The sequence below is a fragment of the Mirounga angustirostris genome, unplaced genomic scaffold (assembly GCF_029215605.1).
Source record: "Mirounga angustirostris isolate CCGP_5_RB_7025 unplaced genomic scaffold, mMirAng1.0.hap1 SCAF_13, whole genome shotgun sequence".
Taxonomy (NCBI): Eukaryota; Metazoa; Chordata; class Mammalia; order Carnivora; family Phocidae; genus Mirounga; species Mirounga angustirostris.
Genome location: NW_026991721.1, coordinates 72,018,125 through 72,044,985, shown reverse-complemented (window position 1 = coordinate 72,044,985; position 26,861 = coordinate 72,018,125). Strand labels below are relative to the sequence as shown.

General features: G+C 40.6%; 1 protein-coding gene across 2 annotated transcripts; it reads right to left on the bottom strand.

The window, feature by feature from the left end:
• Nucleotides 1-979: 979 nt before the first annotated feature.
• On the bottom strand, nucleotides 980-26,172 carry MED17 (mediator complex subunit 17). 2 transcript variants are annotated; one of them, XM_064577151.1, is made up of 12 exons: nucleotides 25,672-26,134; nucleotides 23,360-23,526; nucleotides 21,197-21,416; nucleotides 18,663-18,799; nucleotides 18,491-18,575; nucleotides 17,978-18,130; nucleotides 16,906-17,036; nucleotides 16,087-16,271; nucleotides 13,305-13,442; nucleotides 10,935-11,052; nucleotides 8,966-9,125; nucleotides 980-4,480 (listed from the first exon to the last, which is right to left on the bottom strand). In XM_064577151.1, the coding sequence occupies exons 1-12, from the start codon at nucleotides 25,919-25,921 to the stop codon at nucleotides 4,269-4,271; spliced, it is 1,956 nt and encodes a 651-aa protein (XP_064433221.1). In that variant the 5' UTR covers nucleotides 25,922-26,134; the 3' UTR covers nucleotides 980-4,268. The 2 variants fall into 2 exon arrangements, with proteins under 2 accessions (XP_064433221.1, XP_064433220.1); XM_064577150.1 differs by lacking the exon at nucleotides 8,966-9,125 and having other exon boundaries at nucleotides 25,672-26,172.
• Between the last annotated feature and the right edge of the window lie 689 nt (nucleotides 26,173-26,861).

The window sequence follows — 26,861 nt, the reverse complement described above, 5'->3', positions numbered from 1 at the left end:
AGAGTTTGTTTGTTCCTTTGTGTTTAGATTCCACATCAGTGAAATCCTATGGTATTTCTCTTTCTCTGACTTATTTCACTTAGCATTATACCTTCTGGGTCCGTCTATGTTGTCCCAAATGCCAAGATCTCATTCTTTTTTATGGCTGAATAGTATTCCATATATATATATATATATATATATATATATCCATCCCACATCTTCATTATCCATTCATCTATTGATGGACACTTGGGTTGCTTTCATACCTTGGCTATTGTAAATAGTGCCATAATAAACACAGGGTACATCTTTTCACTTTCTTTGGGCAAATATCCAGCAGTGGAATTACTGGATCACATGGTATTTCTATTTTTAGTTTTTTGAGGAACCTCCATACTGTTTTCCAGAGTGGCTCCACCGGTTTGCATTCCCACCAACAGTGCACGAAGGCTCCCTTTCCTCCACAACCTCACCAACACTTGTTAGTTCTTGTCTTTTTGAGTCTAGCCATTCTGACAGGTGAGGTGATATCTCACTGTGGTTTTGATTTGCATTTCCCTGATGATCAGTGATGTTGAGCATCTTTTCATGTGTCTATTGTCTGTCCATCTGTTTTTCTTGTTTGGAAAAATGGCTATTTAGATCCTCTGCCCATTTTTCAGGTTTTTTCTTGATGTGGAATTTTATCAATTCTTTATATATTTTGGATATTAACCCCTTATTGGCTCTATCATTTGTAAATATCTTCAATAGGCTGCCTTTTTGTTTTGTTGATGGTTTCCTTTGCTGTACAGCTTTTTATTTTGATGAAGCCCCAATAGTTTATTTTTGCTTTTGTTTCCATTGCCTGAGGAGACATACCCATAAATATGTTGCTAAGGCTGACATCCCAAGAGATTATGGCCTATGTTTTCTTTTAGGAGTTTTATGGTTTCATGTCTCACATTTACATCTTTAATCCATTTAAGTTAATTTTGCATATCCTGTGAGAAAGTGGTCCAGTTTTCCCAACACCATTTATTGAAGAGACCGTCTTTTCCCCATAAGTTCTTGTTGCCTTTGTCATAGATTAATTGACCATGCAAGTATGGGCTTATTTCTGGGCTCTCTACCCTGTTCCATGTCTGCTACTTTTCTATCTCAAACATCTTCTTCATCCATCATTTCAAGCCAAACATAGTCTGTTCTACAACAAATGTTTTACAATCAGTAAATAGGAAAACAAATACAGAATAATATGGAGGTTTTCCTGGTTCACAATAAAGGAGAGTCATAACATTGGGAGCAGAAAAACTCCTTGGCCATTTGAGCTCAACTTTTAGAGAAGTAAAAATGAGCGCCAGTATTTGGGGCTCCTTTACCATAATATAGTCCTTCTCCTCATTTGGACGTTTAAATTGGCCTCAATTTTTCACTTTTGCAGACCTCCTCTAATCCTTATACAGTAATCTTTGTGAATCTGTGCTTTGTGAACTATGCCTACAGGATGAATTTCTAGAAGTGGACTGGTAGATAGGAAACAGCAAACTTTAGAACAAAGACCAAGCTCTGGTCACTTAGAGAGTCTGAGTAGCACTCACGTCCCAGTGCTTGCCATTTCAGACACAGGGTTTCTCAGGGATGAACAGTCTGTCAGTTCCCATCCTAAAGTGAGATTCAAAGAGCCTTTGGCCCCAAGTACGTAAGGCCGCGAAGAACTGGAGTAGGAAGTGAAGGACAAAGGTATGGAAAGAGACTGACCACGGAGCACGGCTTTCAAAATGAGCTGGAGAAAACAACAATCTTCCTGGCCACAGATGCACTCACTGTCTTTACCATCCATGAATCTGAACGATGCAGGACGTTCTAAAATGCCTTCTCCTACTGATAAGTAAAAATAAAGCTGGCGTCTTAACTGCTTACCAAAGTCCAAAACGCTTGACTTTTAGAAAACAGGCATTTGATGTCTTATAGCCGCACAGCCCTTCAGAATTTCACGCCCATTACCAACCATCCTGAGGCCTTTGAACCATCACTGAGGTGAGCAGGGGCGTCCTTGCCCTTGTTGTACACCTAAGGGAACAGGCTCCAAGAGGACAGGCTTGCCAAACGGATACAGCTGAACAGAGGCAGAACCAACGTCTGAGCACAGCTCCTGTCAGCCTGTGAACACAGAGGGAGGGACTAACTGGTTTTCTCTAACTGGTCTCTGAAGTTTCGCAGCGCCTCCTTCCGGCGCCAGGTCCTTCACGTTGCCACACTAAGCTGGAAAATGTAAATCAGTAAATCAACGCAAGGCCCAAGAGCTGCCATTTCCCGTCCCTCCCCCGCCTTTACCTCAGTTTCCATTGTGGGTGATGGCTAGTCCCTACCTGGTGATTTAAAATAACGGGGATAGGAAGGCATATGAAGATGGTGTCAGTCTTCAACTGTTCCACTCTCCTCAAATGAAGTTTAAGAGAAGAGGTGGTCCTATGTGTGTGTGCGCTCTCCGCTCCACTCAGCGTGGTCCTGTTGTACCCGCTCATGACGAGGGCCAACAAAGCAGTCAGAAATGTTTGATAGCCATCTTATGTCTATCATAATAAAAGGAGAGGGCTTTTATTTGGTATCTTTAAAATTTAATTTTTCTAATTATTATCTTTACTGAAGTATCAACCTACAGTGGACGGAAATTAAAATAACTAGTCCCCTGGCAGAAGTCCTTTGAGATTTGCTGTATTAGTATGTGAGCCTTCAAAATCACCTAAGGCTCCTCGTGGGAGTAGAGCTGTACAGATGAGCTTAGGATAATTAGCTATAAGGCAACTTCTGTGGGCCACCATGAAAAGATTTATACAGATTTATAATTTAGATTCAGACCAATTTTTTAAAAATTTCCATGGAAAGAAAGATGCAGTATCTTGATCCAGAGGACAAAAAAAGCAAACAAACACAAAGATGTTATGGTATTTGAGGGCTTACAAGCTCCATTTTTCTTTTAAAAGAAAAAGGGAGAAATACAGAAACCTTTTAAAGTTACTTCATAGTCATCTTATGAATGATTAAAAGGGTCTCTTTTAAAAAATTGAAAGCCGGGCGCCTGGGTGGCTCAGTCGTTAAGCGTCTGCCTTCGGCTCAGGTCATGATCTCAGGGTCCTGGGATCGAGCCCCGCATCGGGCTCCCTGCTCTGCGGGAAGCCTGCTTCTCCCTCTCCCATTCCCCCTGCTTGTGTTCCTGCTCTCGCTGTCTCCGTCTGTCAAATAAATAAATAAAATCTTTAAAAAAAAAAAAAATTGAAAGCCTTTCTCATCAGGAAAACACTAACTTATGCATTATTCATAGTGGTTCCAAAAGACCCATATCAACCTAAGTCTCTTATGGAGGGAGGTTCCTTGGGCACATTTTGGGATTGGGGACTAGTTCCAGGAAGTTGAAACATGTTATTTGTAAAGCGTAATCAATTCACTGATCCATCAGTATTTTCCCCTCAGGAAAGAACACCCATGGAGTAAAGACAAGCCCTTCACTGGAAAAGGAGTCCAGAGCTCTTGAAGGGAGGCAGGGGCAGGTGGGGCGAGGTGTAAGCACATCTGGTCCGAATGGACAGAGGTCATTCATGGGGAGGAAGAAACCAAAAGGGGACCCGAGGAAGCCCCAGAGATACATTCTGCCCTCAGGCCTTCAGCTGGCACCTTCTAAGAAGCTCTCAAACAGCTCTGACCTGTTTCGGTCAGACCCGGGCATACATAAGACAGTGAGATACCTGATTTGCTAAGACAAGTGCCCCCGTTGGCAGCTCTAGGAGGAGGGGCTCCCCCTGCAGGCGCGTCCTCTGTTCCACTGGCTTAGGGGGTGAGTGCACTCCTGTAGGAATGCTGACTCACGAGTGTTCAAACATTCTTATGCAATCTTTTTAACAAACAGTGGAATGAGACACGTTGATTAAAGGTTGTTAAGAGTTCAGAGAATATCTGGAATTTTTAACCATATGCTTTATTTGATGTCAACATCAAAGGAATATTTAAAAAAGTTGAATTCAAACCCATAAATTAGTAACATTTCAACTGCATAAAAAAAGTTGTTTTGCATCTCCCCATACTACATACCCTGTAACTGTACATAAGCATCTGCATTTCAAAGCACTTGGCACTTATAAAGTGAAAGGTTTCAAAATGCTAGGTAAACATCTGCTAATTTTTTTTTTTTTTAAACAATACTCCTTTGGAAAATTTCTCTTCTTTGTGCTTATAGTTCATCTTCTCAAGTCAGTTTCTGGAAACTTCTCTGGAAAAAAATAATCTAGAAACTGTTCTGGAAACAAAACTCACAGTAGGCAAGGGCTAAGTGCAGACATAAGCAGCTCCATTTTATAAACAAAGTTTCGACCTTCCATTTTATTCCACTGAACTTCTTTGAATGGTCCACGAAGATGATTCCATTTGCTATCTTGTAAAACATCACTTTTTGGAAGATCTTTACACTGGTTACGGGGAAACTGAACCATGATCTTGCTGCCACTTTCAGGGCCATTACGAACTGTGGAGCAAAACCAAAATATTAATACTCAATTTCCAAACTAGAAAACAAGGGTCCCACAACTTTCATTCTACCATGAATACAAAAACCTTGTCTACCAACTTGAAATCTCTTGTTTAAAAGTGCTTGTCATCAGGTCTCAACCGATACCAAAAGACTGAGATTATTCCCTGCATATTCTCAGACCACAATGCTTTAAAACTGAAACTCAATCACAAGAAAAAATTTGGCAGAAATTCAAACACTTGGAAGCTAAAGACCACTGCTCAAGAATGTTTGGGTCAACCAGGAAATCAAAGAAGAACTTAAAAAATTCATGGAAATCAATGAGAACGAAAACACATCGGTCCAAAACCTATGGGATACTGCAAAGGCGGTCCTAAGGGGAAATACATAGCCATCCAAGCCTCACTCAAAAAAATAGAAAAATCCCAAATTCACCAACTACCTCTACACCTTAAAGAACTAGAGAAAAAGCAACAAACGACGCCTAAGCCACGCATTAGAAGAGAAATAATTAAAATTAGAGCAGAAATCAATGAATTAGAAACCAGAAACACAGTAGATCAGATCAACAAAACTAGAAGTTGGTTCTTTGAAAGAATTAATAAGATCGATAAACCACTGGCCAGACTTATCCAAAAGAAAAGAGAAAGGACCCAAATTAATAAAATTATGAATGAAAGGGGAGAGATCACGACTAACACCAAGGAAATAGAAACAATTATTAGAAATTATTAACAACTATATGCCAATAAACTGAGCAATCTGGATGAAATGGAGGCCTTCCTGGAAACCTATAAGCTGCCAAGACTGAAAAAGGAAGAAACTGACAACCGGAATAGGCCAATAACCAGTAATGAGATTGAAGCAGTGATCAAAAACCTCCCAAAAAACAAGAGTCCAGGGCCTGATGGATTCCCTAGGGAATTCTACCAAACATTCAAAGAAGAAATAATACCTATCCTCCTGAAGCTGTTTCAAACAGAAGGAAAGTTTCCAGACTCATTCTATGAGGCCAGCATTACCTTAATCCCCAAACCAGGCAAAGACCCCATCAAAAAGGAGAATTTCAGACCGATATCCCTGATGAATATGGATTCCAAAATCCTCAACAAAATCCTAGCTAACAGGATCCAACAATACATTAAAAGGATCATTCACCACGACCAAGTGGGATTTATCCCCAGGATGCAAAGGTGGTTCAACATTCGCCAATCAATCAATGTGATAGAACACATTAATAAGAAGGGAGAAGAACCATATGGTCCTCTCAACTGATGCAGAAAAAGCATTTGACAAAATACAACATCCTTTCCTGATTAAAACTCTTCAGAGTACAGGGATAGAGGGAACATCCCTCAAGTTCATAAAATCCATCTATGAAAAACCCACAGCGAGTATATCCTCAATGGGGAAAAGCTGAGAGCCTTTCCCTTAAGATCAGGAACACGTCAAGGGTGCCCACTCTCACCACTGTTGTTCAACATAGTACTAGAAGTCCTAGCAACAGCAATCAGACAACAAAAAGAAATAAAAGGTATTCAAATTGGCAAAGAAGAAGTCAAACTCTCTCTTTTCGCAGACAACATGATACTTTATGTGGAAAACCCAAAAGACTCCACCCCCAAATTACTAGAACTCATAGAGCAATTCAGTAATGTGGCAGGATACAAAATCAATGCACAGAAATCAGTTGCTTTCTTTAACAACGCAACTGTAGAAAGAGAAATCAGAGAAACGATTCCATTTACAATAGCACCAAAAACCGTAAGATACCTCGAAATAAACCTAACCAAAGAGGTAAATGATCTATAATCTAGGAACTACAGAACACTCATGAAAGAAATTGAAGAAGACACAAAAAGATGGAAAAATATTCCATGCTCACGGATCGGAAGAATTAACATTGTTAAAATGTCTATGCTGCCCAGAGCCATCTATACCTTCAATGCCATCCCGATCAAAATTCCAATGACATTTTTCAAAGTGCTAAACAATCCTAAAATTTGTATGGAATCAGAAAAGACCCCAAATCGCCAAGGAAATGTTGAAAAAGAAAAACAAAGCTGGGGGCATCACGTTGCCCGATTTCAAGCTATATTACAAAGCTGTGTGATCACCAAGACAGCATGGTACTGGCACAAAAACAGACGTATAGATCAACTGAACAGAATAGAGAGTCCAGATATGGACTCTCAACTCTATGGTGAAATAATCTTTGACAAAGCAGGAAAGAATGTCCAATGGCAAAAAGACAGTCTCTTCAATAAATGGTGCTGGGAAAATTGGACAGCCACATGCAGAAGAATGAAACTCGACCATTCTCTAACACCATTCACAAAGATAAACTCAAAGTGGATGAAAGACCTCAATGTGAGACAGGAGTCCATCAAAATCCTAGAGGAGAACATAGGCAGTAACCTCTCTGACATCAGCCACAGCAACTTCTTTCAAGATACATCTCCAAAGGCTAGTGAAACAAAAGCAAAAATGAACTTTTGGGACTTCATCAAGATAAAAAGCTTCTGCACAGCAAAGGAAACAGTCAACAAAACAAAGAGGCAACCCATGGAATGAGAGAAGATATTTGCAAATGACACTACAGATAAAGAGCTGGTATCCAAGATCTATAAAGAACTTCTCAAACTCAACACCCAAAAAACAAATAAGCCAAAAAGTGGGCAGAAGATATGAAAAGACACTTCTCTTAAGAAGACATACAAATGGCTAACAGACACATGAAAAAATGTTTATCATCATTAGCCATCAGGGAAATTCAAATCAAAACCACACTGAGATACCACCTTACACCAGTTAGAATGGCAAAAATGGACAGGGAAAGAAACAAATGTTGGAGAAGTTGTGGAGAAAGGGGAACCCTCTTACACTGTTGGTGGGAATGCAAGTTGGTACAGCCACTTTGGAAAACAGTGTGGAGGTGCCTCAAAAATTTAAAAATAGAGCTACCCTATGACCCAGCAATTGCACTATTGGGTATTTACCCCAAAGACACAGATGTAGTGAAAAGAAGGGCCATATGCACCCCAATGTTCATAGCAGCAATGTCCGCAATAGCCAAACTGTGGAAAGAGCCGAGATGCTCTTCAACAGATGAATGGATAAAGATGTGGTCCATATATACAATGGAATATTACTCAGCCATCAGAAAAGATGAATACCCAACTTTTACATCAAATGGATGGGACTGGAGGAGATTATGCTAAGTGAAATAAGTCAAGCAGAGAAAGTCAATTATATGGTTTCACTTGTTGGTGGAACATAAGGAACAGCATGGAGGACATTAGGAGAAGGAAGGGAAAAATGGGGGGGGTGGAATTGGAGGGAGAGATGAACCATGAGAGACTATGGACTCTGGGAAACAAACAGGATTTTAGAGGGGAGAGGGGGATTGGTTAGCCTGGTGATGGGTATTAAGGAGGGCACGTTCTGCATGGAGCACTGGGTGTTATATGATAACAATGGATCGTGGATCACCACATCAAAAACCAATGATGTATGGTGACTAACATAATAAAATTTAAAAAAATAACAAAAAAAGTAAAAGTGCTTGTCACTTTTAATATGCCAACCGCCCTCCCCCCCAAAACCCAAAAAGCTTGCTTATTTACATGGTATAAATATTCATGAATTACTGTTTGTACCATAAAAATGCGGCAAGATCAATTCTGGCTTAGGAAAGTCAAATGTCCTATCTGTTTTCAGAAAACCAATTTATTTTTTTCTAAATAACATTTGATACATCAACACCTAATATATAATGAAACGCAAACATTTGGAATCAGGACTGGGAGAGATGAAGACAAGATTATTCTGAATTAAGAACTTCAGGTTTTAATGAGGCTTCATCACTCAGCAAAGAAGAAATGGGCATTTTAAAACTCTTACCAGTAAAGACCTAGCAATGACCAAGCCTGCAGATTCACAAGCTATGATTCTGTGGGAAAAATTTTCTAATTATGCTTTCAAATATTTAGAGCAGGTATTAGAAAAGACCACACTAAAGCCTTAAGTTTTCATTTTCAACTAAGTATCATTTTCAACTAGATAATACGTGTGTTTATTAAAGTGCCCTAGTCAGAATGGGTGCTTAAAAATCACCTCTACTCTGCTCCATCCCTTTACACCTTTGGCATCGGATGTGACTCTGGCCTGTTTGAGCAGTACATTTTCCAAAAGCATTTATCCATCAAAGGTTCTGAACTGCAGGGTAACAATGATGAAAGAAGTTTTCAGAGCTCTTAGGCAAATGTGTCACCAAACAAAACATTTTTTATGATCACTAGAAAGAGAATTAATAATCTGTTGCTCTGAATAAGAGCCGTGATCAGATAAGTGTTCAGTGTAACTCCTATATGAACTCACTGCAGAGAGAAATTACTCTGAAGTACGTCTAGCTAGTACAGGTAAACATTAAGGCCAAACTCCCGAAGATCTCTTCCCATTCGGGGCAGTGGCCAGTACCTGATATAGCATAGTCGCCGCTTGGGGAGGCCACGGTGATGGCGGATGCATTGCCAATGCTCTCTATGGGCCCAAGTCCCACATGATTACTGAAGCTGAGCACCTGCCAGCCCATGACTTTGGCGAGCTGCTGAACTGCATGCACCTGATGCTGTGACATCTGTAAATGAAAAAGGCAACTTTACACATAATCACCATGGAGATTTACTTTGCAGTAAACCTGACATCATGATTGTAAACTTTCCTTGGGGTGCTCACTGCCTCGCATGGGAATCCTCCTCTGTGACTACTGGCGGGAGGACCCCACCTTCCACTGCAGAGGCTAAAATAGCCTGAGACTCATCTTCCCTGTCCACTGGGCTGGAGCACAGGAACAGGACCTAAACTTGGCCAAGTGGAGACTCCCACCTGGATCACCAAATGTGGAGCAACATCCAAAGTAGCAGGGGTGGATATCTTCCAAATCTACTCGCCATCCTACTCAGCCCAGGGAGGATCACCCATATGGTTCCATCATCTGGCTCTGGGTGGGGTTCAGATAACGGGAGCCACCCACGTAATGGGAGCCAGAAGGATGGCGAGGAGGAAAGTAAGGTCGGGGCATTTATTCGCCCAGTACCCTCCCCTGTGAGGTTGTATCCTGTGACAGAAGGCAAGTGGTTTTCTCCAAGTGGCCTGTTCCACAGGACTCTCTCCTTCAGGGTACCCATAAGCCCTCCCCTTATCTCTCTGGCCTAGGACTGGTGACCACTAAGCTCCCCAGGCCTGGTTACCTGGTTATTACTAGCACTAGGTTACCACGCTCTCCCTGGTGTTCTCCAACACCCACACTTTTGTAAATCCTTAGTAAAATGACTGAGCGTGCCACCTACTTCCTGTTAAGATCCGGACTGATATACTGGGGAGTGCATTCTGCCACTAGTGAGGAAAGCAGGAGCATCAGGGTCTGCAAGCCTTCCCATAGATTCCCACCAGCCTTCCAATATATTTCTATGTATGCTTAAGGTAACCAAAGTCATTTTAGATGTAAACCAAGAGCTGCCATACCTCACAAATGCATTTTATTTACTTGGCACCAAAGAAGCAAGTCAGTATAAAAGATTATTGCTTCTAGGATGGAGAACATCAGTATTTTTTTAAAAAAATTTTATGTGAAAGATAAATGTGTATTTTGTGAAAGGCATATTAGCATTTCTAAACCTATTCTTTCTCCCACAACTCCATTTTTCATTGGATCATAACTCCATGAAGAACACAGGAAAAATACTGTTCTTAATTTTACAGAACAGGAAAGAGAGGTCCAGAAATTTGTCCAGTGTCACAAAGTGGAACTGGAACGTTTAGAACCCAGCACTTTCCATGCTGTCCCATAATACTGAAGAACTCTTTCTTAGGGCTTAAGTAGAATATTCCACTATTACGGTTTTCTATCGGATCTCCCCTTCCCTGGTTTTCTGGGGTTAATATTTCTTTACTTTTATGTGGTCCCAAAGGGGTTATAAACCTTGACAAACATGAGAAATAAAAAGTTTGTAATCCCAGAGCTGGTCCTTCATTTTTTTTTTTAAGATTTTATTTATTTATTTGAGAGAGAGAGAATGAGAGAGAGAGAGAGAGAGCATGAGGGGAGGAGGGTCAGAGGGAGAAGAAGACTCCTTGCTGAGCAAGGAGCCTGATGTGGGACTCGATGGATCATGACCTGAGCCGAAGGCAGTCGCTTAACCAACTGAGCCACCCAGGCGCCCCTGGTCCTTCATCTTAAACACAAACTAACTGGAAATAAATCTAGGACAGTTTATCAACATTTTCAGTTAACCCATAAGTTGTAAAATGTGCACTAGAAATTAAATAAATGGCAGAAAAAACTGGCTTTTTATAACTTAATATACTGGAACTACTTCTTACTCACTTTGTTCTTTAAGCAGTTACTAGAGGAAGAGGCTCAGGACTTGACATCTGCAACCCTTACCTGGGACAGAAGGAAATCCTGGAGCTCCTGCTCCTGATGAGACAGTGTAATCACTCTTCCATCTCTGTGTACAACTCGGATCTGCTCAACTCCGATATTCAACTGCAGCTGGATGGACCTTTATAGACACACATACTAAAAATCAGAAATGTTCAAAATTACCTTATACAGTGCCGCCAACATTAAACCTTAACATCAAAGAAACAGAAAATACCAATTTGGATAACCTGCGCTAACACCCAGAGGGAAGAGGGGTTTTCTCGGGTTCAACCTAACCATCAGACTCCCACCCGACTCCTCCAGGCCATACTGAGCACCAGTCTGCTCAGAAGGCTGCACGCGAGGAAGCACAGCTTTCCAGCCAACCACCGGAATCCACTGCTCCTCTTCTCGGGCAGTCCTTCTGTGGGGAGTCTGCTTCTCCCTCTGCCTCTGCTCCCCCCTCCCCTGGCTCATGCTCTCTCAGTCTCGCTCTCAACTGGAAAGGAAAGGGAAAGGGAAAGGAAAGGAAATGCTTGTTCCTGGGAAGTTCTAAGAGAATTACTTTCAACTTTAAGTAGCGTAAGTTGACCCCAGCTATAAAGGATGAGGAAAGGGGGGGGTATTCTACCACTTCCTTTCCCTCCTGATGCTATCAAGGTTACGTTTATCACTAACTCTTCTTCACTGAAGTTTACAACCCCTGGGTCCTGTAACCATAACCTCACATTTGTTTGGTCTTAGTTCTAAATGTAAATAACTTAATGCTGATATATTTTTTTTCCCACTCCTTTGTGCTCACTCTTTCTCTTAACATTTTATTATGGACATTTTTAAACACAAACACAAGTATATAGTACTATAGATTCTGTATATATAGTAATATATATAAGAATATTATCATGAAAGTCAATGGCACCATCACCCAGCTGTAACAGTTAAAATACATGCCAAACTTGTTTTATCTTACTCAACAGCTACTCTCCCACCACACCCCAAGTCACCCCAATTATTTTGTTTCTTTAGGTATGGGGCAGAAAACCATGATCCACCTTCACCTCACCATCTTTCCCTGGAAGCTGCAAGACTCATTTCCATTGTATATTCTTTTATCTTCTATATTCAATCTTTTAAATCATGCTCATTGACTATTTTTTGCTTTTAAAAAAGTGAATTAAAGCCTTGATATTAAAAAAGAGCAATTTAAGGATATTATACTCCCCTACACCTGAGAGTGGTGATTTTGCTCCCAGTGTGTTTTGCTCACTGGAGAGACCACTGTGGCTAGTTAGGTCTGCCTGAAATAGGCAACTAAAGTTTGAAAAATAACAGGCACTCATGGACCTTGATAAATGTTTGCTAGGGGCTCACTCACACTGACCTGGGGAAGGGCACTCAACTATATCCTGCCAGTTGTCAAATTTCAACGAGGCTCAAATGGAGGCCAAAAATGCCCTTCATGGCTAGTTGCTAATTTTATTAACTTCGTTTATTCCCTCCAGTTTTATTGAGATATAACTGACATAGATCATCGGTTAGTTTAAGGTGTACAGCATAATGACTTGGTAAGTGTATATATTGTGAAATGATCATCACAGTATGTTCAGTTAATACCCATCACCTCACATGCTACCCATTTTTCGTCCTGTGGTAAGAACTTTTAAGATCTACTCTCTTAGCTACTTTCAAATATACAACACAGTATTATTAACTGTAGTCACCATGCTGTACATTGCATCCCAGAACTTGTATGTTATAACTGGAAGTTTGTACCTTTTGAACACCTTTACCCATTTTGCCCCTCCTACCTATCCCCTCCCCCACCACCTCTGGCAACCACCAATTTGTTCTCTGTATATTAGCTTGTGCTTTGTGGATGTAAATCAGGAAGAATGCTTCTCTGTGAACAGTGGGGTCAAAATTCATTTCACCCCCTTGATGGACAGAGCTCTCAGCCCCATTTTAAGGGCATAATCATGAACTGGATTCGACTAAGTTTAGCCCCAAGCCATGAGAGAGCTACAAAACTTAGGCTGTTTCAGGTACAATATGGAGAGTATAGGCTCTAATATAAATGGCCCAGACTCACCACCACAGCCTCCAGGCAGCAACTGAAGCAGATCAGTCTGAGGTATGGTAGCCTCTCCCTCAATGAGGAGGTTCATTTTTTTTTTTTTTAACCACAACTCAAACATGTCACATTCACCTAACGGAGACTATTTCAGACCTTCTTACCTCTCATCCTCACACTCTACAGTTGATGTCATTTACCAGAATGTTATGCCACTGTAGCAAATAAAATCCAAAAATCTCTATGTAGTCACTCAACAAACATCAACACATAAAAAGCAACTTAACATTTTAAATGAATAACTTATTTTTGATACTTACTTGCATATCTGTTCATAACCTTGTGATGTGATTAAAACCTTCACACTAGATTCATAAACATCATTAATATTTGACCAGTGAGCCTGTATCTGAGGGTCCTCAATGCGACTTGCTAAGCTGTCAATGGTCGCAGCAGTTCTTTTAAAGAAAAGAAGTCGACATTTTTTAAAAAGTCATCATATAGAAGAGTAAGGTTATAAATCACTTATCAACGTTATGGCTATGTGAAAATGAGAGGACTACTTTTCGGAAGGACCACATTTGAAAAGCAGACTTTTCTTAAAAAGGGTCAGATGAGGTGACAAGAGCCTCCTCAGGCCACCCGGCGTGTGGGTGCCTGGCGCCCCACTATGACACACGCTCACGCACAGGCTTACTGCCTCTGAACTCCCATTTGTTTTCTCAGGAAAGCTTGTCAGAACACAAGGAAGAAGGGTACTTTCCGGGTACAAACCTCAGCACTGAAAAGAATATAAATCACTCACAGATGGCAGTCCTTGGTCCCCAGTAACACGGGACACGCCCACAGCTGAGACCCATTACTGTCACGGATGACAACCATTTTCCTGAGAAGCCAAAGAGACTTTCTGCACAACAAAAACTTTACACGCCAAGAAAGATAAATATGATATGTACACATGAGAGATAGGATTCAAGTCCTCATTATGCACCAAAGACTGGAATAAGTGCTTTCATGAGTGCTATTGTTTCATCTCATTAACAACCCTGTCAAATACATACCATTATTACCCCGACTTTTCAGTCTAGCAATGCTTAGTAATTTGCCTAAGGCTACCCACCCGTGAGCTGGGGCACAAAACCGGTAGCCTACCAGAGCCAAAAACCTGGGAGTGTAACCCTAGAGCCAGGAATCCTTCCTTTTTATACACACTAATCAACAGCCACTACCCAGAAAAAGCATAAATCATGAAAGTTAACCAAACTATTGGAGGTCCTCAGTTTCCAATTCTCTGATTCTAGCACTTGATTGGGAAGAGAAGGAAAAGGCCAGAAGAAATGCAAACAGCCACTGAGGACAAGGAGCATTTACATAAACGGGCTTGGGATTTGCGCTTTTACTGCGTCTGCTCTGGTACTGGTTTCTTTCAACCCCTTAACTTTTCCTTTTCCGTGACTTGCTTCCTTGACAGTGCTTCAGAAATTCCTACAGCGGACAGATATGTATAGGAGAGCGCTCATCTTAGTATTAGGTGTCAACAAACTGGAAATAAAAACTATCTGGCAATTGAGAATTGATAAAAGAAATCAGGGAATATTCACATAATGGGATATTACACACCTATTAAAGTATCTCTGAAAAACATCTAATGAAAGATGAAAAAAATTTACAATATTAAGTGAAGGCAGGACATAAAATTTTATGAATCCAGATTTTTTTTTTTTTTTAAAGATACACCCTGGCGCACATACATCAAAACACACGAGCATGTTAATAGTTGGTCTTGCTGTGTACGCTATTTATACAGATGAGGCTGATACACTGGAACATTATTTTCATAACTGGGGAAAACGGGAACATTTTACAAGCTTTGCTGCTTCCAAAACTGTAACTAATACTCTGAAATGTATAATGGTTCTAAAAATAGCTACTTCCATGCCCCTGACTTTTGGTTAAAGGTTTCTATAATTGAAATGCACAAGTGAAAGTAACAACAGTCACCTACCATATTTGATTGTTTATAAGGAACTTCTGCATACATTATTTAATTTGATCCTAAGACCAGACTCCTGTATCCCTAATTGACAGAGAAATAGGTGGAGGGCCAAAGACATGGAAACCGAAGTTAATTAGCAGGTGACTGAGCCCTGGCTTAGACACATTTTTTACCCCAAATGCATCATGCTCTCTTCACTAACATGTCTTCCTAATTCATTTTACTAAAAGCTGCAGACGTAAGTTTCCACTCAAAGACTACAAACTAATGTGCCATTAAGACCATGACTTGCGTTAGCAGGAAAAAATGAAAATCAAAAATAAACTATCACCCAGAGCAGAGTGAGCCCACACTCGAAAATTCTGAAAGAAGTACAAACAGCCCTCTTCACCAAGGACCAAAAATAAAATACAAGAGCACCTCTAGCACTTGAAAAAGATACACTGAGGTCCAATCATGCTAAGTTCTTTTGTAAATAATGTGTACAGAGCGAGCTGAGCATGAGCTGAGCATGAGCTTCGGAGCTACACAGACCTGGGCGTACTGCCTGATTGTGCTACTCTTCAGCTGTCTAACTTTGAGCGAGCTACACTTCTCTAGGCTTCAACCTTCCCATCAGTGAAAACGGGCTCACACCACCTACGCCAGAGAAGAAGAGCTAGATAAGTCAACATATGGGAAAGTGCCTTCTAAAGTCTTAAAAAGTGGATCAGCCAAAAAATACGGAAAGCTTCAAGAGAAGATTAAAATCAGTTAAGGAACAAGTTTCTGGTGGATGGGTCACTGAAGGTGAGGAGTTCTAGGAGTTCTAGAAGGTGAGGAGATAGGTCACTGAAGGAGGTGTGTCTAGGAGTTCTAGACACATTCCTAGTGAGGTGTCTTTCAAAACTGTAGCCAGTGTTAGAAACCATCTGGAAGGTGACATGGGCCCTGGAGCTAAGTCTTTCCCAAACCTGACAGGACCATCCCCAGCTGTAAACGCTCACCCTGCAGCCATCCTCCTCTTCCTGGGAAAGAAGGTTAGCACACACCAAAACTAATGTGTATGAGGTCACTAATAAAGGGTTTTCTTTTCCAAGAAAACCAGTTACTTTGTTCACCCTTACCTGCTCCTCAGGAAAATATGCTTTGCTTGTTTAATTATTTTTTCCAGAAGCCCCTCACTGGATTGTAGTGAACTGATTTCATTCTTATCGAAAGCTTGAGGACCTGAAAGTCTCATTCTCTTGTGACCAAAAGGTGCACTTGCTGGATGAGGCATCATGATGGAACTCAAAGTCTGTTTATGAAACTGTAACAAAAACAGCCATTTTTTATTAATTTTTTTTATTGAAGTATAATTGACTTATATTGGTTTAAGGCACACAACATCATGATTTGATGTTTGTATATATGGTAAAATGATTCATTCCAAGTCTAACTAACATCTGTCACCATAAAGTTACAAATTAAAAAATTATTTTAAAAAACAACTAATACTTACATATTAAAAACAGGGGAGGCTGGAATACATACTTCTATTAGGTTTCTTAGGGGATTCTTTTCAAATTAGCCTAAACTGTGAACCAGCACTCTGGAAACACAGTTCTAGACAACCTGTAAGCAGAATATGTCCTGAAATAACTTGATTATCCTGTTTACAGGCTCTGGCAAGACATCTTCCCCATCACACAATCAGAATCACTCTTCCCTCTGCACCCTGCATGCTTTTCTTACGTGCCTGTATATAACTTCCAGTATATTTCTATCACTATAAGCTATGCTTGGGAACAGAGACTGATAATCCTGATGATCTGTGTATTCCCCCAGCACAGAGCAAAGATCTTTCATATCACAGACCCTGAATGTCACAGAGAGGAGCTTTTACACATTCACTGCACTGGATATGCTTACTACAATGCAAGAAGAAACATTTCACTCATTACCTCTCTAATTAGTAGATGCAAATTATGCTCTAAGACATAAAGATGGTCCTCCGGACTTTGCTTCTCAGTAGCAGATTTTTGGGATTTCTTATCATTTGAGGAATGGCATAAAGAAATCAATAACTGCAAGCCTATTTATAAAAAGAAGTAGAACAGATGCAAATCACCTAAGACATGGACAAGCACAATTGTCTTCCTAAAGTATAATCAGAGCCCATTCTCAAAAGAGCCATTCTAAACCTGAAGATCAGGCTTCATGATTAACATTTTCAGACCAAAATGACTATTCATGAGTATAACAAACTATTACTTATTGTAACAATTCAAATTGACCTTAAGATGTGGTTAAAGACAGGTGAACAGAAGCTGTATATTAACTAATTAGTTTCTTCTTGCCTTTTAAAGAAAGCAAAACAAAACACAACAGCATTTTTGAGAAAAACAAAAAAACACAGAGCTGGTATCTGGTCTTACTGATGAGAAGACAGATACTCTTCCTTGCTGCCATGAAAACCAGGATGGAATTTTTCACTTCTAAAAACCCATTCCTTTGACAAGACCCAAGAAGATGCATCTCAGAATTTATATAAAAAAACAAGAGCACAGCTAACTACAGACTGATCTCCAAGGCAGGTCTGACTGCTCTAGAGTAATATTAATTAAAATCCCAATTTCCACAAATTTAGGAGTATTATGGGTATTCAATAACCGCTGACTAACATCTCATTTAGACAGTAAGATAGGGTCCCTGAAAAATCTTCCACAAATGGTGTTAGCACAGACACCTCAAAGCTACTGCTGCCAAGTAACAGCACTGCTAGTACAAATGTTTAATATATATATTAATATATATTAATATATCATATAAATCCAGCAGTTACACTACTTAGGACACAGGATGGAATTAGCAACGTGGTTTGCCCTGCATGCTTTATGAGCTACCATTATGGATAGCAGGCCACGTCTTTGCTCTTACTGTTCCAACACAGCCAAATATGTAGTTAACCCCTCTGTTCTGTTCCCCAAACCACAAAGTCATGTTTATAAACTCGAAAGGGTTGGCTGCTCTTACTTGGAAAGGGCTGAGAGATAATCTGGTTTTTCACCACAATGTGAGGGATCTGTGACTTAATTTGAACAGCTTCCCGAGACAGCTGTGCAAAAATTTCTTTACACAAGAGAACGTTTTGTGCTGCTTCTAATTTCGTCTGCCAATGTGGGGAACCTGAAAGACAGGGGACATATGTATATATCAATTATCTAACTATATTATGTATGAATTAGCTTAAATGGTGATCTGGATACATATAACAGAAGTTCAGAAAACATTATAATTAGAGCATATCCTTTCCAAAATACAAAAATTTTCCTTTCTTTTACACAGAGAAAACTGGTGAAGAAGTTCAATCTTAAAAAAAAAGACTGCACAGCTATTCACTAATGGTTAATGAACAGATTATAAATAATAAATTTCCAATTGTTCTTACTCCAAAGTACCTATTTTCGTCTCTACATTTATCATCAGTTTATTTGGGAATGTAAGCTCAGACAGAACCAGAAGTTAGAGGGCAGAACATAACTACACCTGGTTTGGATTTGGGCAAAGGTCGTTTGAAGAGGTTGACTGTGCCCAGATCACCTATGTCTGGAGCCTGTTTCTGAATTGAAACCTATGGGACAAAAAAACATGAAAAGGTGTTAGCAAATTAGCTTCTGGGCTAAGTAATAAGAAATTACTTAAAGTACTTGACAAATACCTTGATATAGGCAGACCCCTCTAAATCGCTAGGAATTTGAACATCAAGGGGGCAGTAATCTTCAGGTATCTTCTTATCCAGATCAATATCTGTATTCTTTATTACTTCAAATGTACCATGATGGGGAAAGAGAGATCCTAATGGGGTATTAAAAATAGGAAAATAAGAACAGTTAACACATTAATTTAACATACATTAAGTATATAGTATTTCACTGAATCATAAATTAAACCCCCATCCAAAATGTGCTTTGGGGGGAACGCGGTAAGGGTAGTAAGCAAAGGGAAGAAAGGAAGCAGGAAAAAAAGTTATTTACCTTAAAAAAAAAAAAAAAGACTCCTTGGTCTAATGGTATCATTATACTATGAACTCCATGGGCCATCAAACTGTTTTATTCCAATGGAATTTGGCTGATAAATTTGATGAAATGGATGTACTTCTAGAAAGTACTTCCTCCGATTTAAGCCTGAGAGATGAAACACTTCTGGAGATAAGTTTCTATAATAAGGCTGCAACTGAAGTGTTCTGACTCCAGCCAGAAGAACAAAAGGATACCACCTTTTTTTCAACCAGTTCCTAAATTTTTATGTGATAACCTTTTGTGTAGTTCAGAAATCTGAGTAAGTTGTTCTGGGCTGCTGAATTATGTGAGGAGTGGGTGGTTATATGTACCTGCTGTTTTGTAACACAGGAAAATGTTCAAGATCTTGCAATTAAAAACAGAACGTAGGGGCACCTGGGTGGCTCAGCTGATTAAGTGTCTGCCTTCAGTTCAGGTCATGATCTCAGGGTCCTGGAATCAAGCCATACTCAGAGGGAAGGCTGCTTCTCCCTCTTCCCACCCCCCGTCTCTGCTCATGCTCTCTGTCTCTCTCTCTCAAATAAATAAATAAAATCTTTAAAAAAAAAAAAAACAGTTAAAAATAAAACTACCCTATGATCCAGTAATTGCATTACTAGGTATTTACCTAAAGGATACAAAAATACAGATCTGAAGGGGTGCATTCACCCCGATGTTTATGGCAGCATTATGAACAACAGCCAAACTATGGAAAGAGCCCAAATGTCCTTCAACTGATGAATGGATAAAGAAGGGGTGTGTGGGGCACCTGGGTGGCTCAGTTGGTTAAGCGACTGCCTTCGGCTCAGGTCATGATCCCGGAGTTCCGGGATCGAGTCCCATATCAGGCTCCCTGCTCAGCAGGGAGTCTGCTTCTCCCTCTGACCCCCCTCCCTCTCATGCTGTCTCTCATTCTCTCTCTTGCAAATAAATAAAATCTTAAAAAAAAAAAAAAAAAGGTGTGTGTGTGTGTGTGTGTGTGTGTAACAGAATATTATTCAGCTATCAAAAAGAATGAAATCTTGCCATTTGTAACGACGTGGATGGAACTAGAGTGCATTATGCTAAGCAAAATAAGCTGGTCAGAGAAAGACAAATACCACAGGATTTCACTCATGGGAAATTTAAGGAACAAAATAGATGAACATGTAGGACAGGGGGAAAAGAGAGAGAGAAATAAACCATAAGAGACTCTTAATGATAGAGGGCTGATGAGGGAGGTGGGTGAGGGATGGGCTAGGTAAGTGATGGGTATTGAGGGCACTTGTTTTTTTGTTTGTTTTAAAAAGCATCTTTAATGAGGTATAATTGTTGTACCAAGAGGCATGCATATTTAACATGTGCAATTTGATGAGTTTGGAAATATGCAAACATTCATATTACCACCAGCACAATCAAGGTAACAGACATATCCAACACCTCCAAAGTTTCCTTGTGTCCTTTTTTGAGTTAATTTTTGTTTTTGTTTTGTGGTAAGAACATTTAACCTAAGATCTACCCTTTTATCAAAATTTGTTAAGCACTGTGCTGTATAGCAGATCTCTAGAACTTGTTCATCTTGCTTAACTGAAACTCTACAGCCACTAAACATCTCCCCATTTCCCCTTGTCCACAGTTGAGGGCACTGTTATGATGAGCGAGCACTGGATGTTATATGTAAGTGATGAATCACTGAATCCTACTCCTGAAGCCAATATTGCACTGTATATTAACTAACTAGGATTAAATAAAAATTTGGAAAAAAAAAATCAGTATAAAAATAAGTATGTAAATATGGGGCGCCTGGGTGGCTCAGTCAGTTAAGTGTCTGCCTTCAACTCACATCATGATCTCAGGGTCCTGGGATCGAGTCCTACGCCTGGCTCCCTGCTCAGTGGGGAGTCTGCTTCTCCCTCTCTCTCTCTGACCCTCCTCCCTGCTCATGCTCTCTCTCGCTCTCTATCTCAAATAAATAAAATTAAATAAATAAACTTTCTGCTAAATGTACCTAAAAGTACCTATGTAAATAATTTAGATTCAATTATGTAAATATATTTATATAAGGCAACAATAAAAGTAATTTTAGCTTATCAGGTTTATGGGTACAGAAATTAAAGAGAAGCAATATATTACAGACTATGTAACATTACAGTCAATCCTGTATAGTTTTTTGACAAACGACAGTCTAAAAGCAGTTTTTAACAGCGATCTATACCTGCACTTCTGTAGCTCAGATCTCCAAGAATCTTATCCCCAACTTTCCTGAGTTTCCAGTGTTGCCGTAATCTCAAAAGCTCAGAGTTGAAGTCTCTCTGCAGCTTATTTTCTTGGTTTTCAGTAACTGACTTGGTCAGTCTTTCTGCCCCCTTCAACAGGATCTGTGCTGCTCCAGCGAGCGACTTCTTTTTTGATATCAACTGCAGTGTCTGTGGATTCTATCAAAAACAGTAGTGTAGTTCTGTATTTTTAAATGATTTCAACACTCTCTTAATAATAAAATACCTACTCAAGAGAAAATTGAGAAATTAAGGAAAAGCAGGTAACACTGTTTTTTGAAAAGTAACCTTAACCTATTTCTCTGGTCAACTCCAATAAACTTATGTTAAACCACAAACACCACACTGGACTACAAATCAGAACCTACCCAACTCTGCCCAGCTTAGATGAGGTTCCCCTCTCACACTGTGCGCATGCCCACCCCCACCCATGTGTACACCCTTTGTGGCGCTCATTATACTTCTGATGAAAGTCTGTCATTCCTGCTTGAAGGTCATCCACATGATGGTTAAACCTACTATGTCCACAGACCCTAGAACAATGGCTGGCACATAATACTTGATTTCTGGAATAAATAAATGACCCCAATGAGTCCAGCTGTAAAATTATCTTATATTATGGCAAGCTACTAATGTGCCTTTGGAAAAAAGACTGAAGCACACAGCATTAAAATTAATGCACTTCACCACAGGCTGATTTTTGGAAAACTGATGAGAAATCATAATCTATGTATTATATAAACATAGATAAATATCCATAATCCCCACCAATCTGTGTACTCTAGTCACCAGATACACTTCTAAAAAGACAAATTTAATACAAGAAAGTCTTCTGACTGCATGAGTCAAAATCACCAAGTCTCAGAAAATGTCCCAATAATCTTCTGACCGTATCAGGGGACCTAATTCTAAGTTTTTGGAGAGCTCAGGAAATTCCTGGAGACTCCTGGGTGGGCAGAGCACAGGAAGGTGGCAAAGGCTGTAGGCTAGGAATAAGGTGCTAGAGTTCTCGTCTTGGCGGTCTAACTACTGGCTTTACTGCATCTGAACACATCACACAACTCTCTGGGCCTCAGTTTTCTCTCCGCAAAATGAAGGGAACCGGACTGAATGGTCTCTAAGAAGTCTTCCAGCACAGTGTTTCTAGATTCTGAAACTATCACCACATGAGTAATTATATTCAATTCACTTCACTTACAAAAGGGTAAAAACAACTGTTACTTCCTCTCCTTGCCACTAACTTGGTCATGGACCTGATGCTCGTTTTCCTCAAGAACCTCCTAAATGGCCTCCCTGGTCTCAGGCTTTTCATTCACCAATTCATCCTTCTGTTGTCTCTCTTTCATCTTCTAATGTTCAAAAACTGAACATGCTCTTCATCAAACTGCAACAATTTTACCTAGCTTTCAGTAGATTCCATAATTTGGCCCAATTTTTCTAACCAGGCCCTAAAAAGAGGTTGAAGGGGAAAACGGGAGACTTCGAGAAAATCACTTGTTGAAGGACCCAGGGCTGGTGAGGGCAGAGGCAGGATTTGAACCCAGGTCGGTCTGACTCCAAAGCCATATTTACCATCATGTTTTTGTGTAACACACTACAGATCAATGATCCAGGCTGTAAGAATTTGTTAAGATCTGGGAAACTTTAGGGGCACCTGGGTGGCTCAGTCGGTTGGGCAGCTGACTCTTAGTTTTGCCTCAGGTCGTGATCTCAGGGTAATGAGATCAAGCCCCATGACAGGCTCCATGCTCAGCATGGAGTCTGCTTGTCCCTCTCCCTTTGCTCTTCCCCGAGCTCCTGCTCTCAATCTCTCTAAAATAGATAAATAAATCTTAAAAAAAAAAAAAAAAAAAGATCTGGGATACTTTAAAGTATTACATTACTAATGAAACTTAACTCTTCTGAGGGTCACAGGGCCATTAATAAAATAATAAATAAAGGAGATGCTGTTTTATGCCTTTGCTTTGAACCGGTTAGTCTTTAAATCTTTGTCTGGACTTAATTTTGCATGAAAGGAAAAGGAGACAGTAGGCACACAGCCTGAGAAGTGATCCTGGGACTTAATAAAATGGTACCATTACTCAACTGAAGCCCACACATACCTGTTTTGGAGGAAGTGCATCCTGAGAGACCGGATCAAGAGTCATAAATTTTTTATCCCTAACAATACTGAGGACATCATAGAGAACACACATCTCTGTCAGGGCACTTCTCAAATTGTTCCTCACTGAGTCCCAAGGCCAAAGGGAAGGCTGAAATTTTACCAACCCTAAAAAAAAAAAGAAAAAAGAAATTCACAGGTATTAGTTATACTGACTAGAAGACAAATGTTTAGATGTTACAAGTACTAAAAGAAGAAACAATGACTTTTTATTTCAAATCATTTCCTGTTTTATCCCATTCCATCCACCGTTTCTTGAATCTCTGTAAATATTTAAGTTAGCATTCCTACAATGGCAAAACAAATATGGTATCTAATTTCCACAGCTTAAATCTAGCATTCCAACATTATAGGTAGGCATTTCAGTATTTTTTTAAATTTATGCAAAACACCTTTTTCTTCCAGCTTTTAAAACTTGAATAATTGGAATTTCCAAAATAAAGTACAAAAATAAAAATGTCCTATAACAGCAGCATTCAGATATTAAACAATGTTAACATGCCTTCCAACCTCTTAAATCATTTCATTAATTTTCACCAATACATGCTCACTGTAGAGAGTTCAAATAGAGTCACAGAGTAAAAAAGTAAAGGTTTTCCTTTATTCCCCACCCCCAATTTTCTCCTCTTAATATATGTTTTTCAATGCATTTACATACATTTACTTCTGTTCTTCTATTACTTGCTTTTTTCTCCAATTATTATATCCTAGAGATACTTCCATGCCAGCACATATAGATCTATTTCATTCTTTAACACTGTGTGACATTCTGGAGCATGTACATACAGTAGGTTTAACCATTCCTACTTAATGGACAGGTACATTGGTTTCACTAACGCTAGTACTGGTAAACATGTTGAACACACATCTGTGTACATGTATAACTTTTTCTGTAGGTTAAATTCCTAGCTGTCATTTAGTGGGTCAAAAGAAATGCACATTTAATACTTTTGACACATATTGAACAGCTCAACTGTCTTCCAAAAAGGTTTTACCAATTCACATTCCCAACACGAACATTAAGTCTTTTAAGTTGCTGCCAACGTTATGCACGAGAAGAGTGTTTTAATTTGCCTCTTCCTACTAGTAAGATCTGAAGTCTTTTTCAGTGAGCTGTTTATACCTTCAGGCTATTTTTCCAGTGAGTCGTCTTTTTCCCCCCCAGTTTGCAGGGAATCTTTGAACATCAGGGATTGCAACCACTGTGTCCTATATGCTGCCAATACTTTTCCCAGTCTCTCATTATTTCTTACTTTATTTGTGGCATCTTTTTCCATTATTATTTTAAAATTTTATGTAATTAATCTCTCTCTGGCTTTATAATTTCTGTGTTTCCTATCTTGCTTAAGGTCTCTTCTGCTCCCAGAGTTCTATATTTATAACTTCCTTCCAATCTTTATTTTATTCTCTTCATTGGCATTTCGATCCTTGTGGAAGTAATCCGAAGTGTGAAGTACGAGATAGTATTTATTTTTTATTCCCAAATGGACCCCCAACTGTCCTAACACCACTGGCTCAAAAATCTGTCTTTAAATTTATACAGGGTCTGTTGCACATACCCAAATCAAGAATTGTATTTTTTATCCCTGACAATACTGAGAATCCAAAACCCACCCATACTTTTTCTATTCTTTCCTAACTAGTCTCCCTCCTTTCAGTTTTGTTTTCCCTGTAACCCACTTGCTACATAGGATCCTGAGTAATCTTTTTAACATACAATCACCTGTCTACTTAAAATCCTCCCAAAAGCTATCAGTTGTTCTTCTAATAAAACCCAAATGCTTATCTTGGCCTACTGGCTCGGCATGATTTGGCCCCCGCCCACCTCTTAGACCTTGCCTCATAGTCCGGTCAATACAGACCTCCCTCTTTTCAGCAGGTGTTATTAGCATCATCCCCATTGCACAGGGAAGCAAAGTAACTCGGACAGTAAGTGGCACAGCAGCGATATGAACCGCAGGCCTCTTAACCAAATGTGCCACATTACAGACTTCATCAGTGACAGTGTCTCAAGTGCTCCAACTCAAGAAACCGTGCAGAAGGATACGGAGCATTAAGAGGCAGGCAGCGCCCTAAATTGTCCAGCTGTGAAAAGACCCCAGTGAGCACGATCACTCTTCCGCACGGGTGTTTTCAAAGTTCGCCCACGCACCGCATCTCGCCCAGCGCGGGAAAGCCCGAGTGGCAATACCACGGCGGGTACGGGGGCCCTCAGACCGGCCGTCGGACTCGAGCGGCACACACGGGCCTTACCTTCCTCATCGTCCTGGTCCGCGCTGGACCCGGCGCCTGCCCAGTCCTGCGCGTCGCCCTCGGCCCCGGCCGCCTCCTCCTCCTCGGAGCCCGAACCCTGGCTGAAGTCGATCCGCTGGGCCAAGCGCGCCAGGTTCTGCGACATGGACAGCGGCTGCAGGTACGTCTCAGTGCCATCCAGGCCCACCTCCTGGACCTGCTTCTCGCAGGCGGACTCGATGCTGATCCGCACAGCGCGCACTCCAGACATGCTGGCGCCGTCGGGGGGCGTCGGAAGGATCCCCCGCGCAAGCCAAAACCCGAGGTGGGAAGCAGAGGCGCCTCCGAGGAGAGCCCGCAAGCCGGGAACCGCGGTGGCTCCGCTCACCTCGGAAAACCAAACCCTGCTGTGGGGCGGGACACAAAGCCGAGGGCCAAGCGACTTTCCCAGAATGCACTGCAGCTCCCTGCCCCGGCTCGGAGTCTCCCGGAACCCAACTGGCAGGCGCCGGCGCTCCGGCCTTCCGGGGGAGCGCTTCCGGTTTTCCTAGCGCTGCGTTGGGAAAAACTTCCTGGTCTGTAGGAGGCGTGGCCAGCAGCGAGAGGGAGGAAGAGGGGGAGGGACTCCGGTGCCGAGGGCGTGGATTGGCTGGTCCGTGGTGTCCGTCTGCATTTTAAAGTGTTAACTTGCTTGTGGTGGTGGAGTATGGAAAGCTCAAGACGGCGAAGAGAAGTAGGGAAAAGGAAGTGAATGGGTCCCTGGGTCTTAGCAATGAGAGGCCCTCTGACAATGCTGAGATTTGAGGGTGTACACCTAAAGAAACATGTCTGCAGAGTTATAAGGACGTAATTTGAGGAAAAACATAAATCGTGCTTATCATTACTGCATAATTAGCATATGTTTTCCTGTTAGTTGTAACCTCTTGGACAGCGACTATCTCCAGGAAGCATAATAGAAACTGGCACGTAATATGAGCTTAATTTTCATTTCATGCCTCAGTAACTTAGAATAAGTGAATACTTTAAAAGATTAAGAAGCAATAGTCTAACTTCAGTCTGAGTCCCCAAGAGTATGTCATTAGTATTAATTCCAGAGGATAGATTATTTTATATTACAAAACTCTAAGGAATTATGTATATATCATTTTTTTAAAGATTTATTTATTTGAGAGGGGGAGAGAGAGAGAGAGCATGAGCTGGGTGGAGCAGCA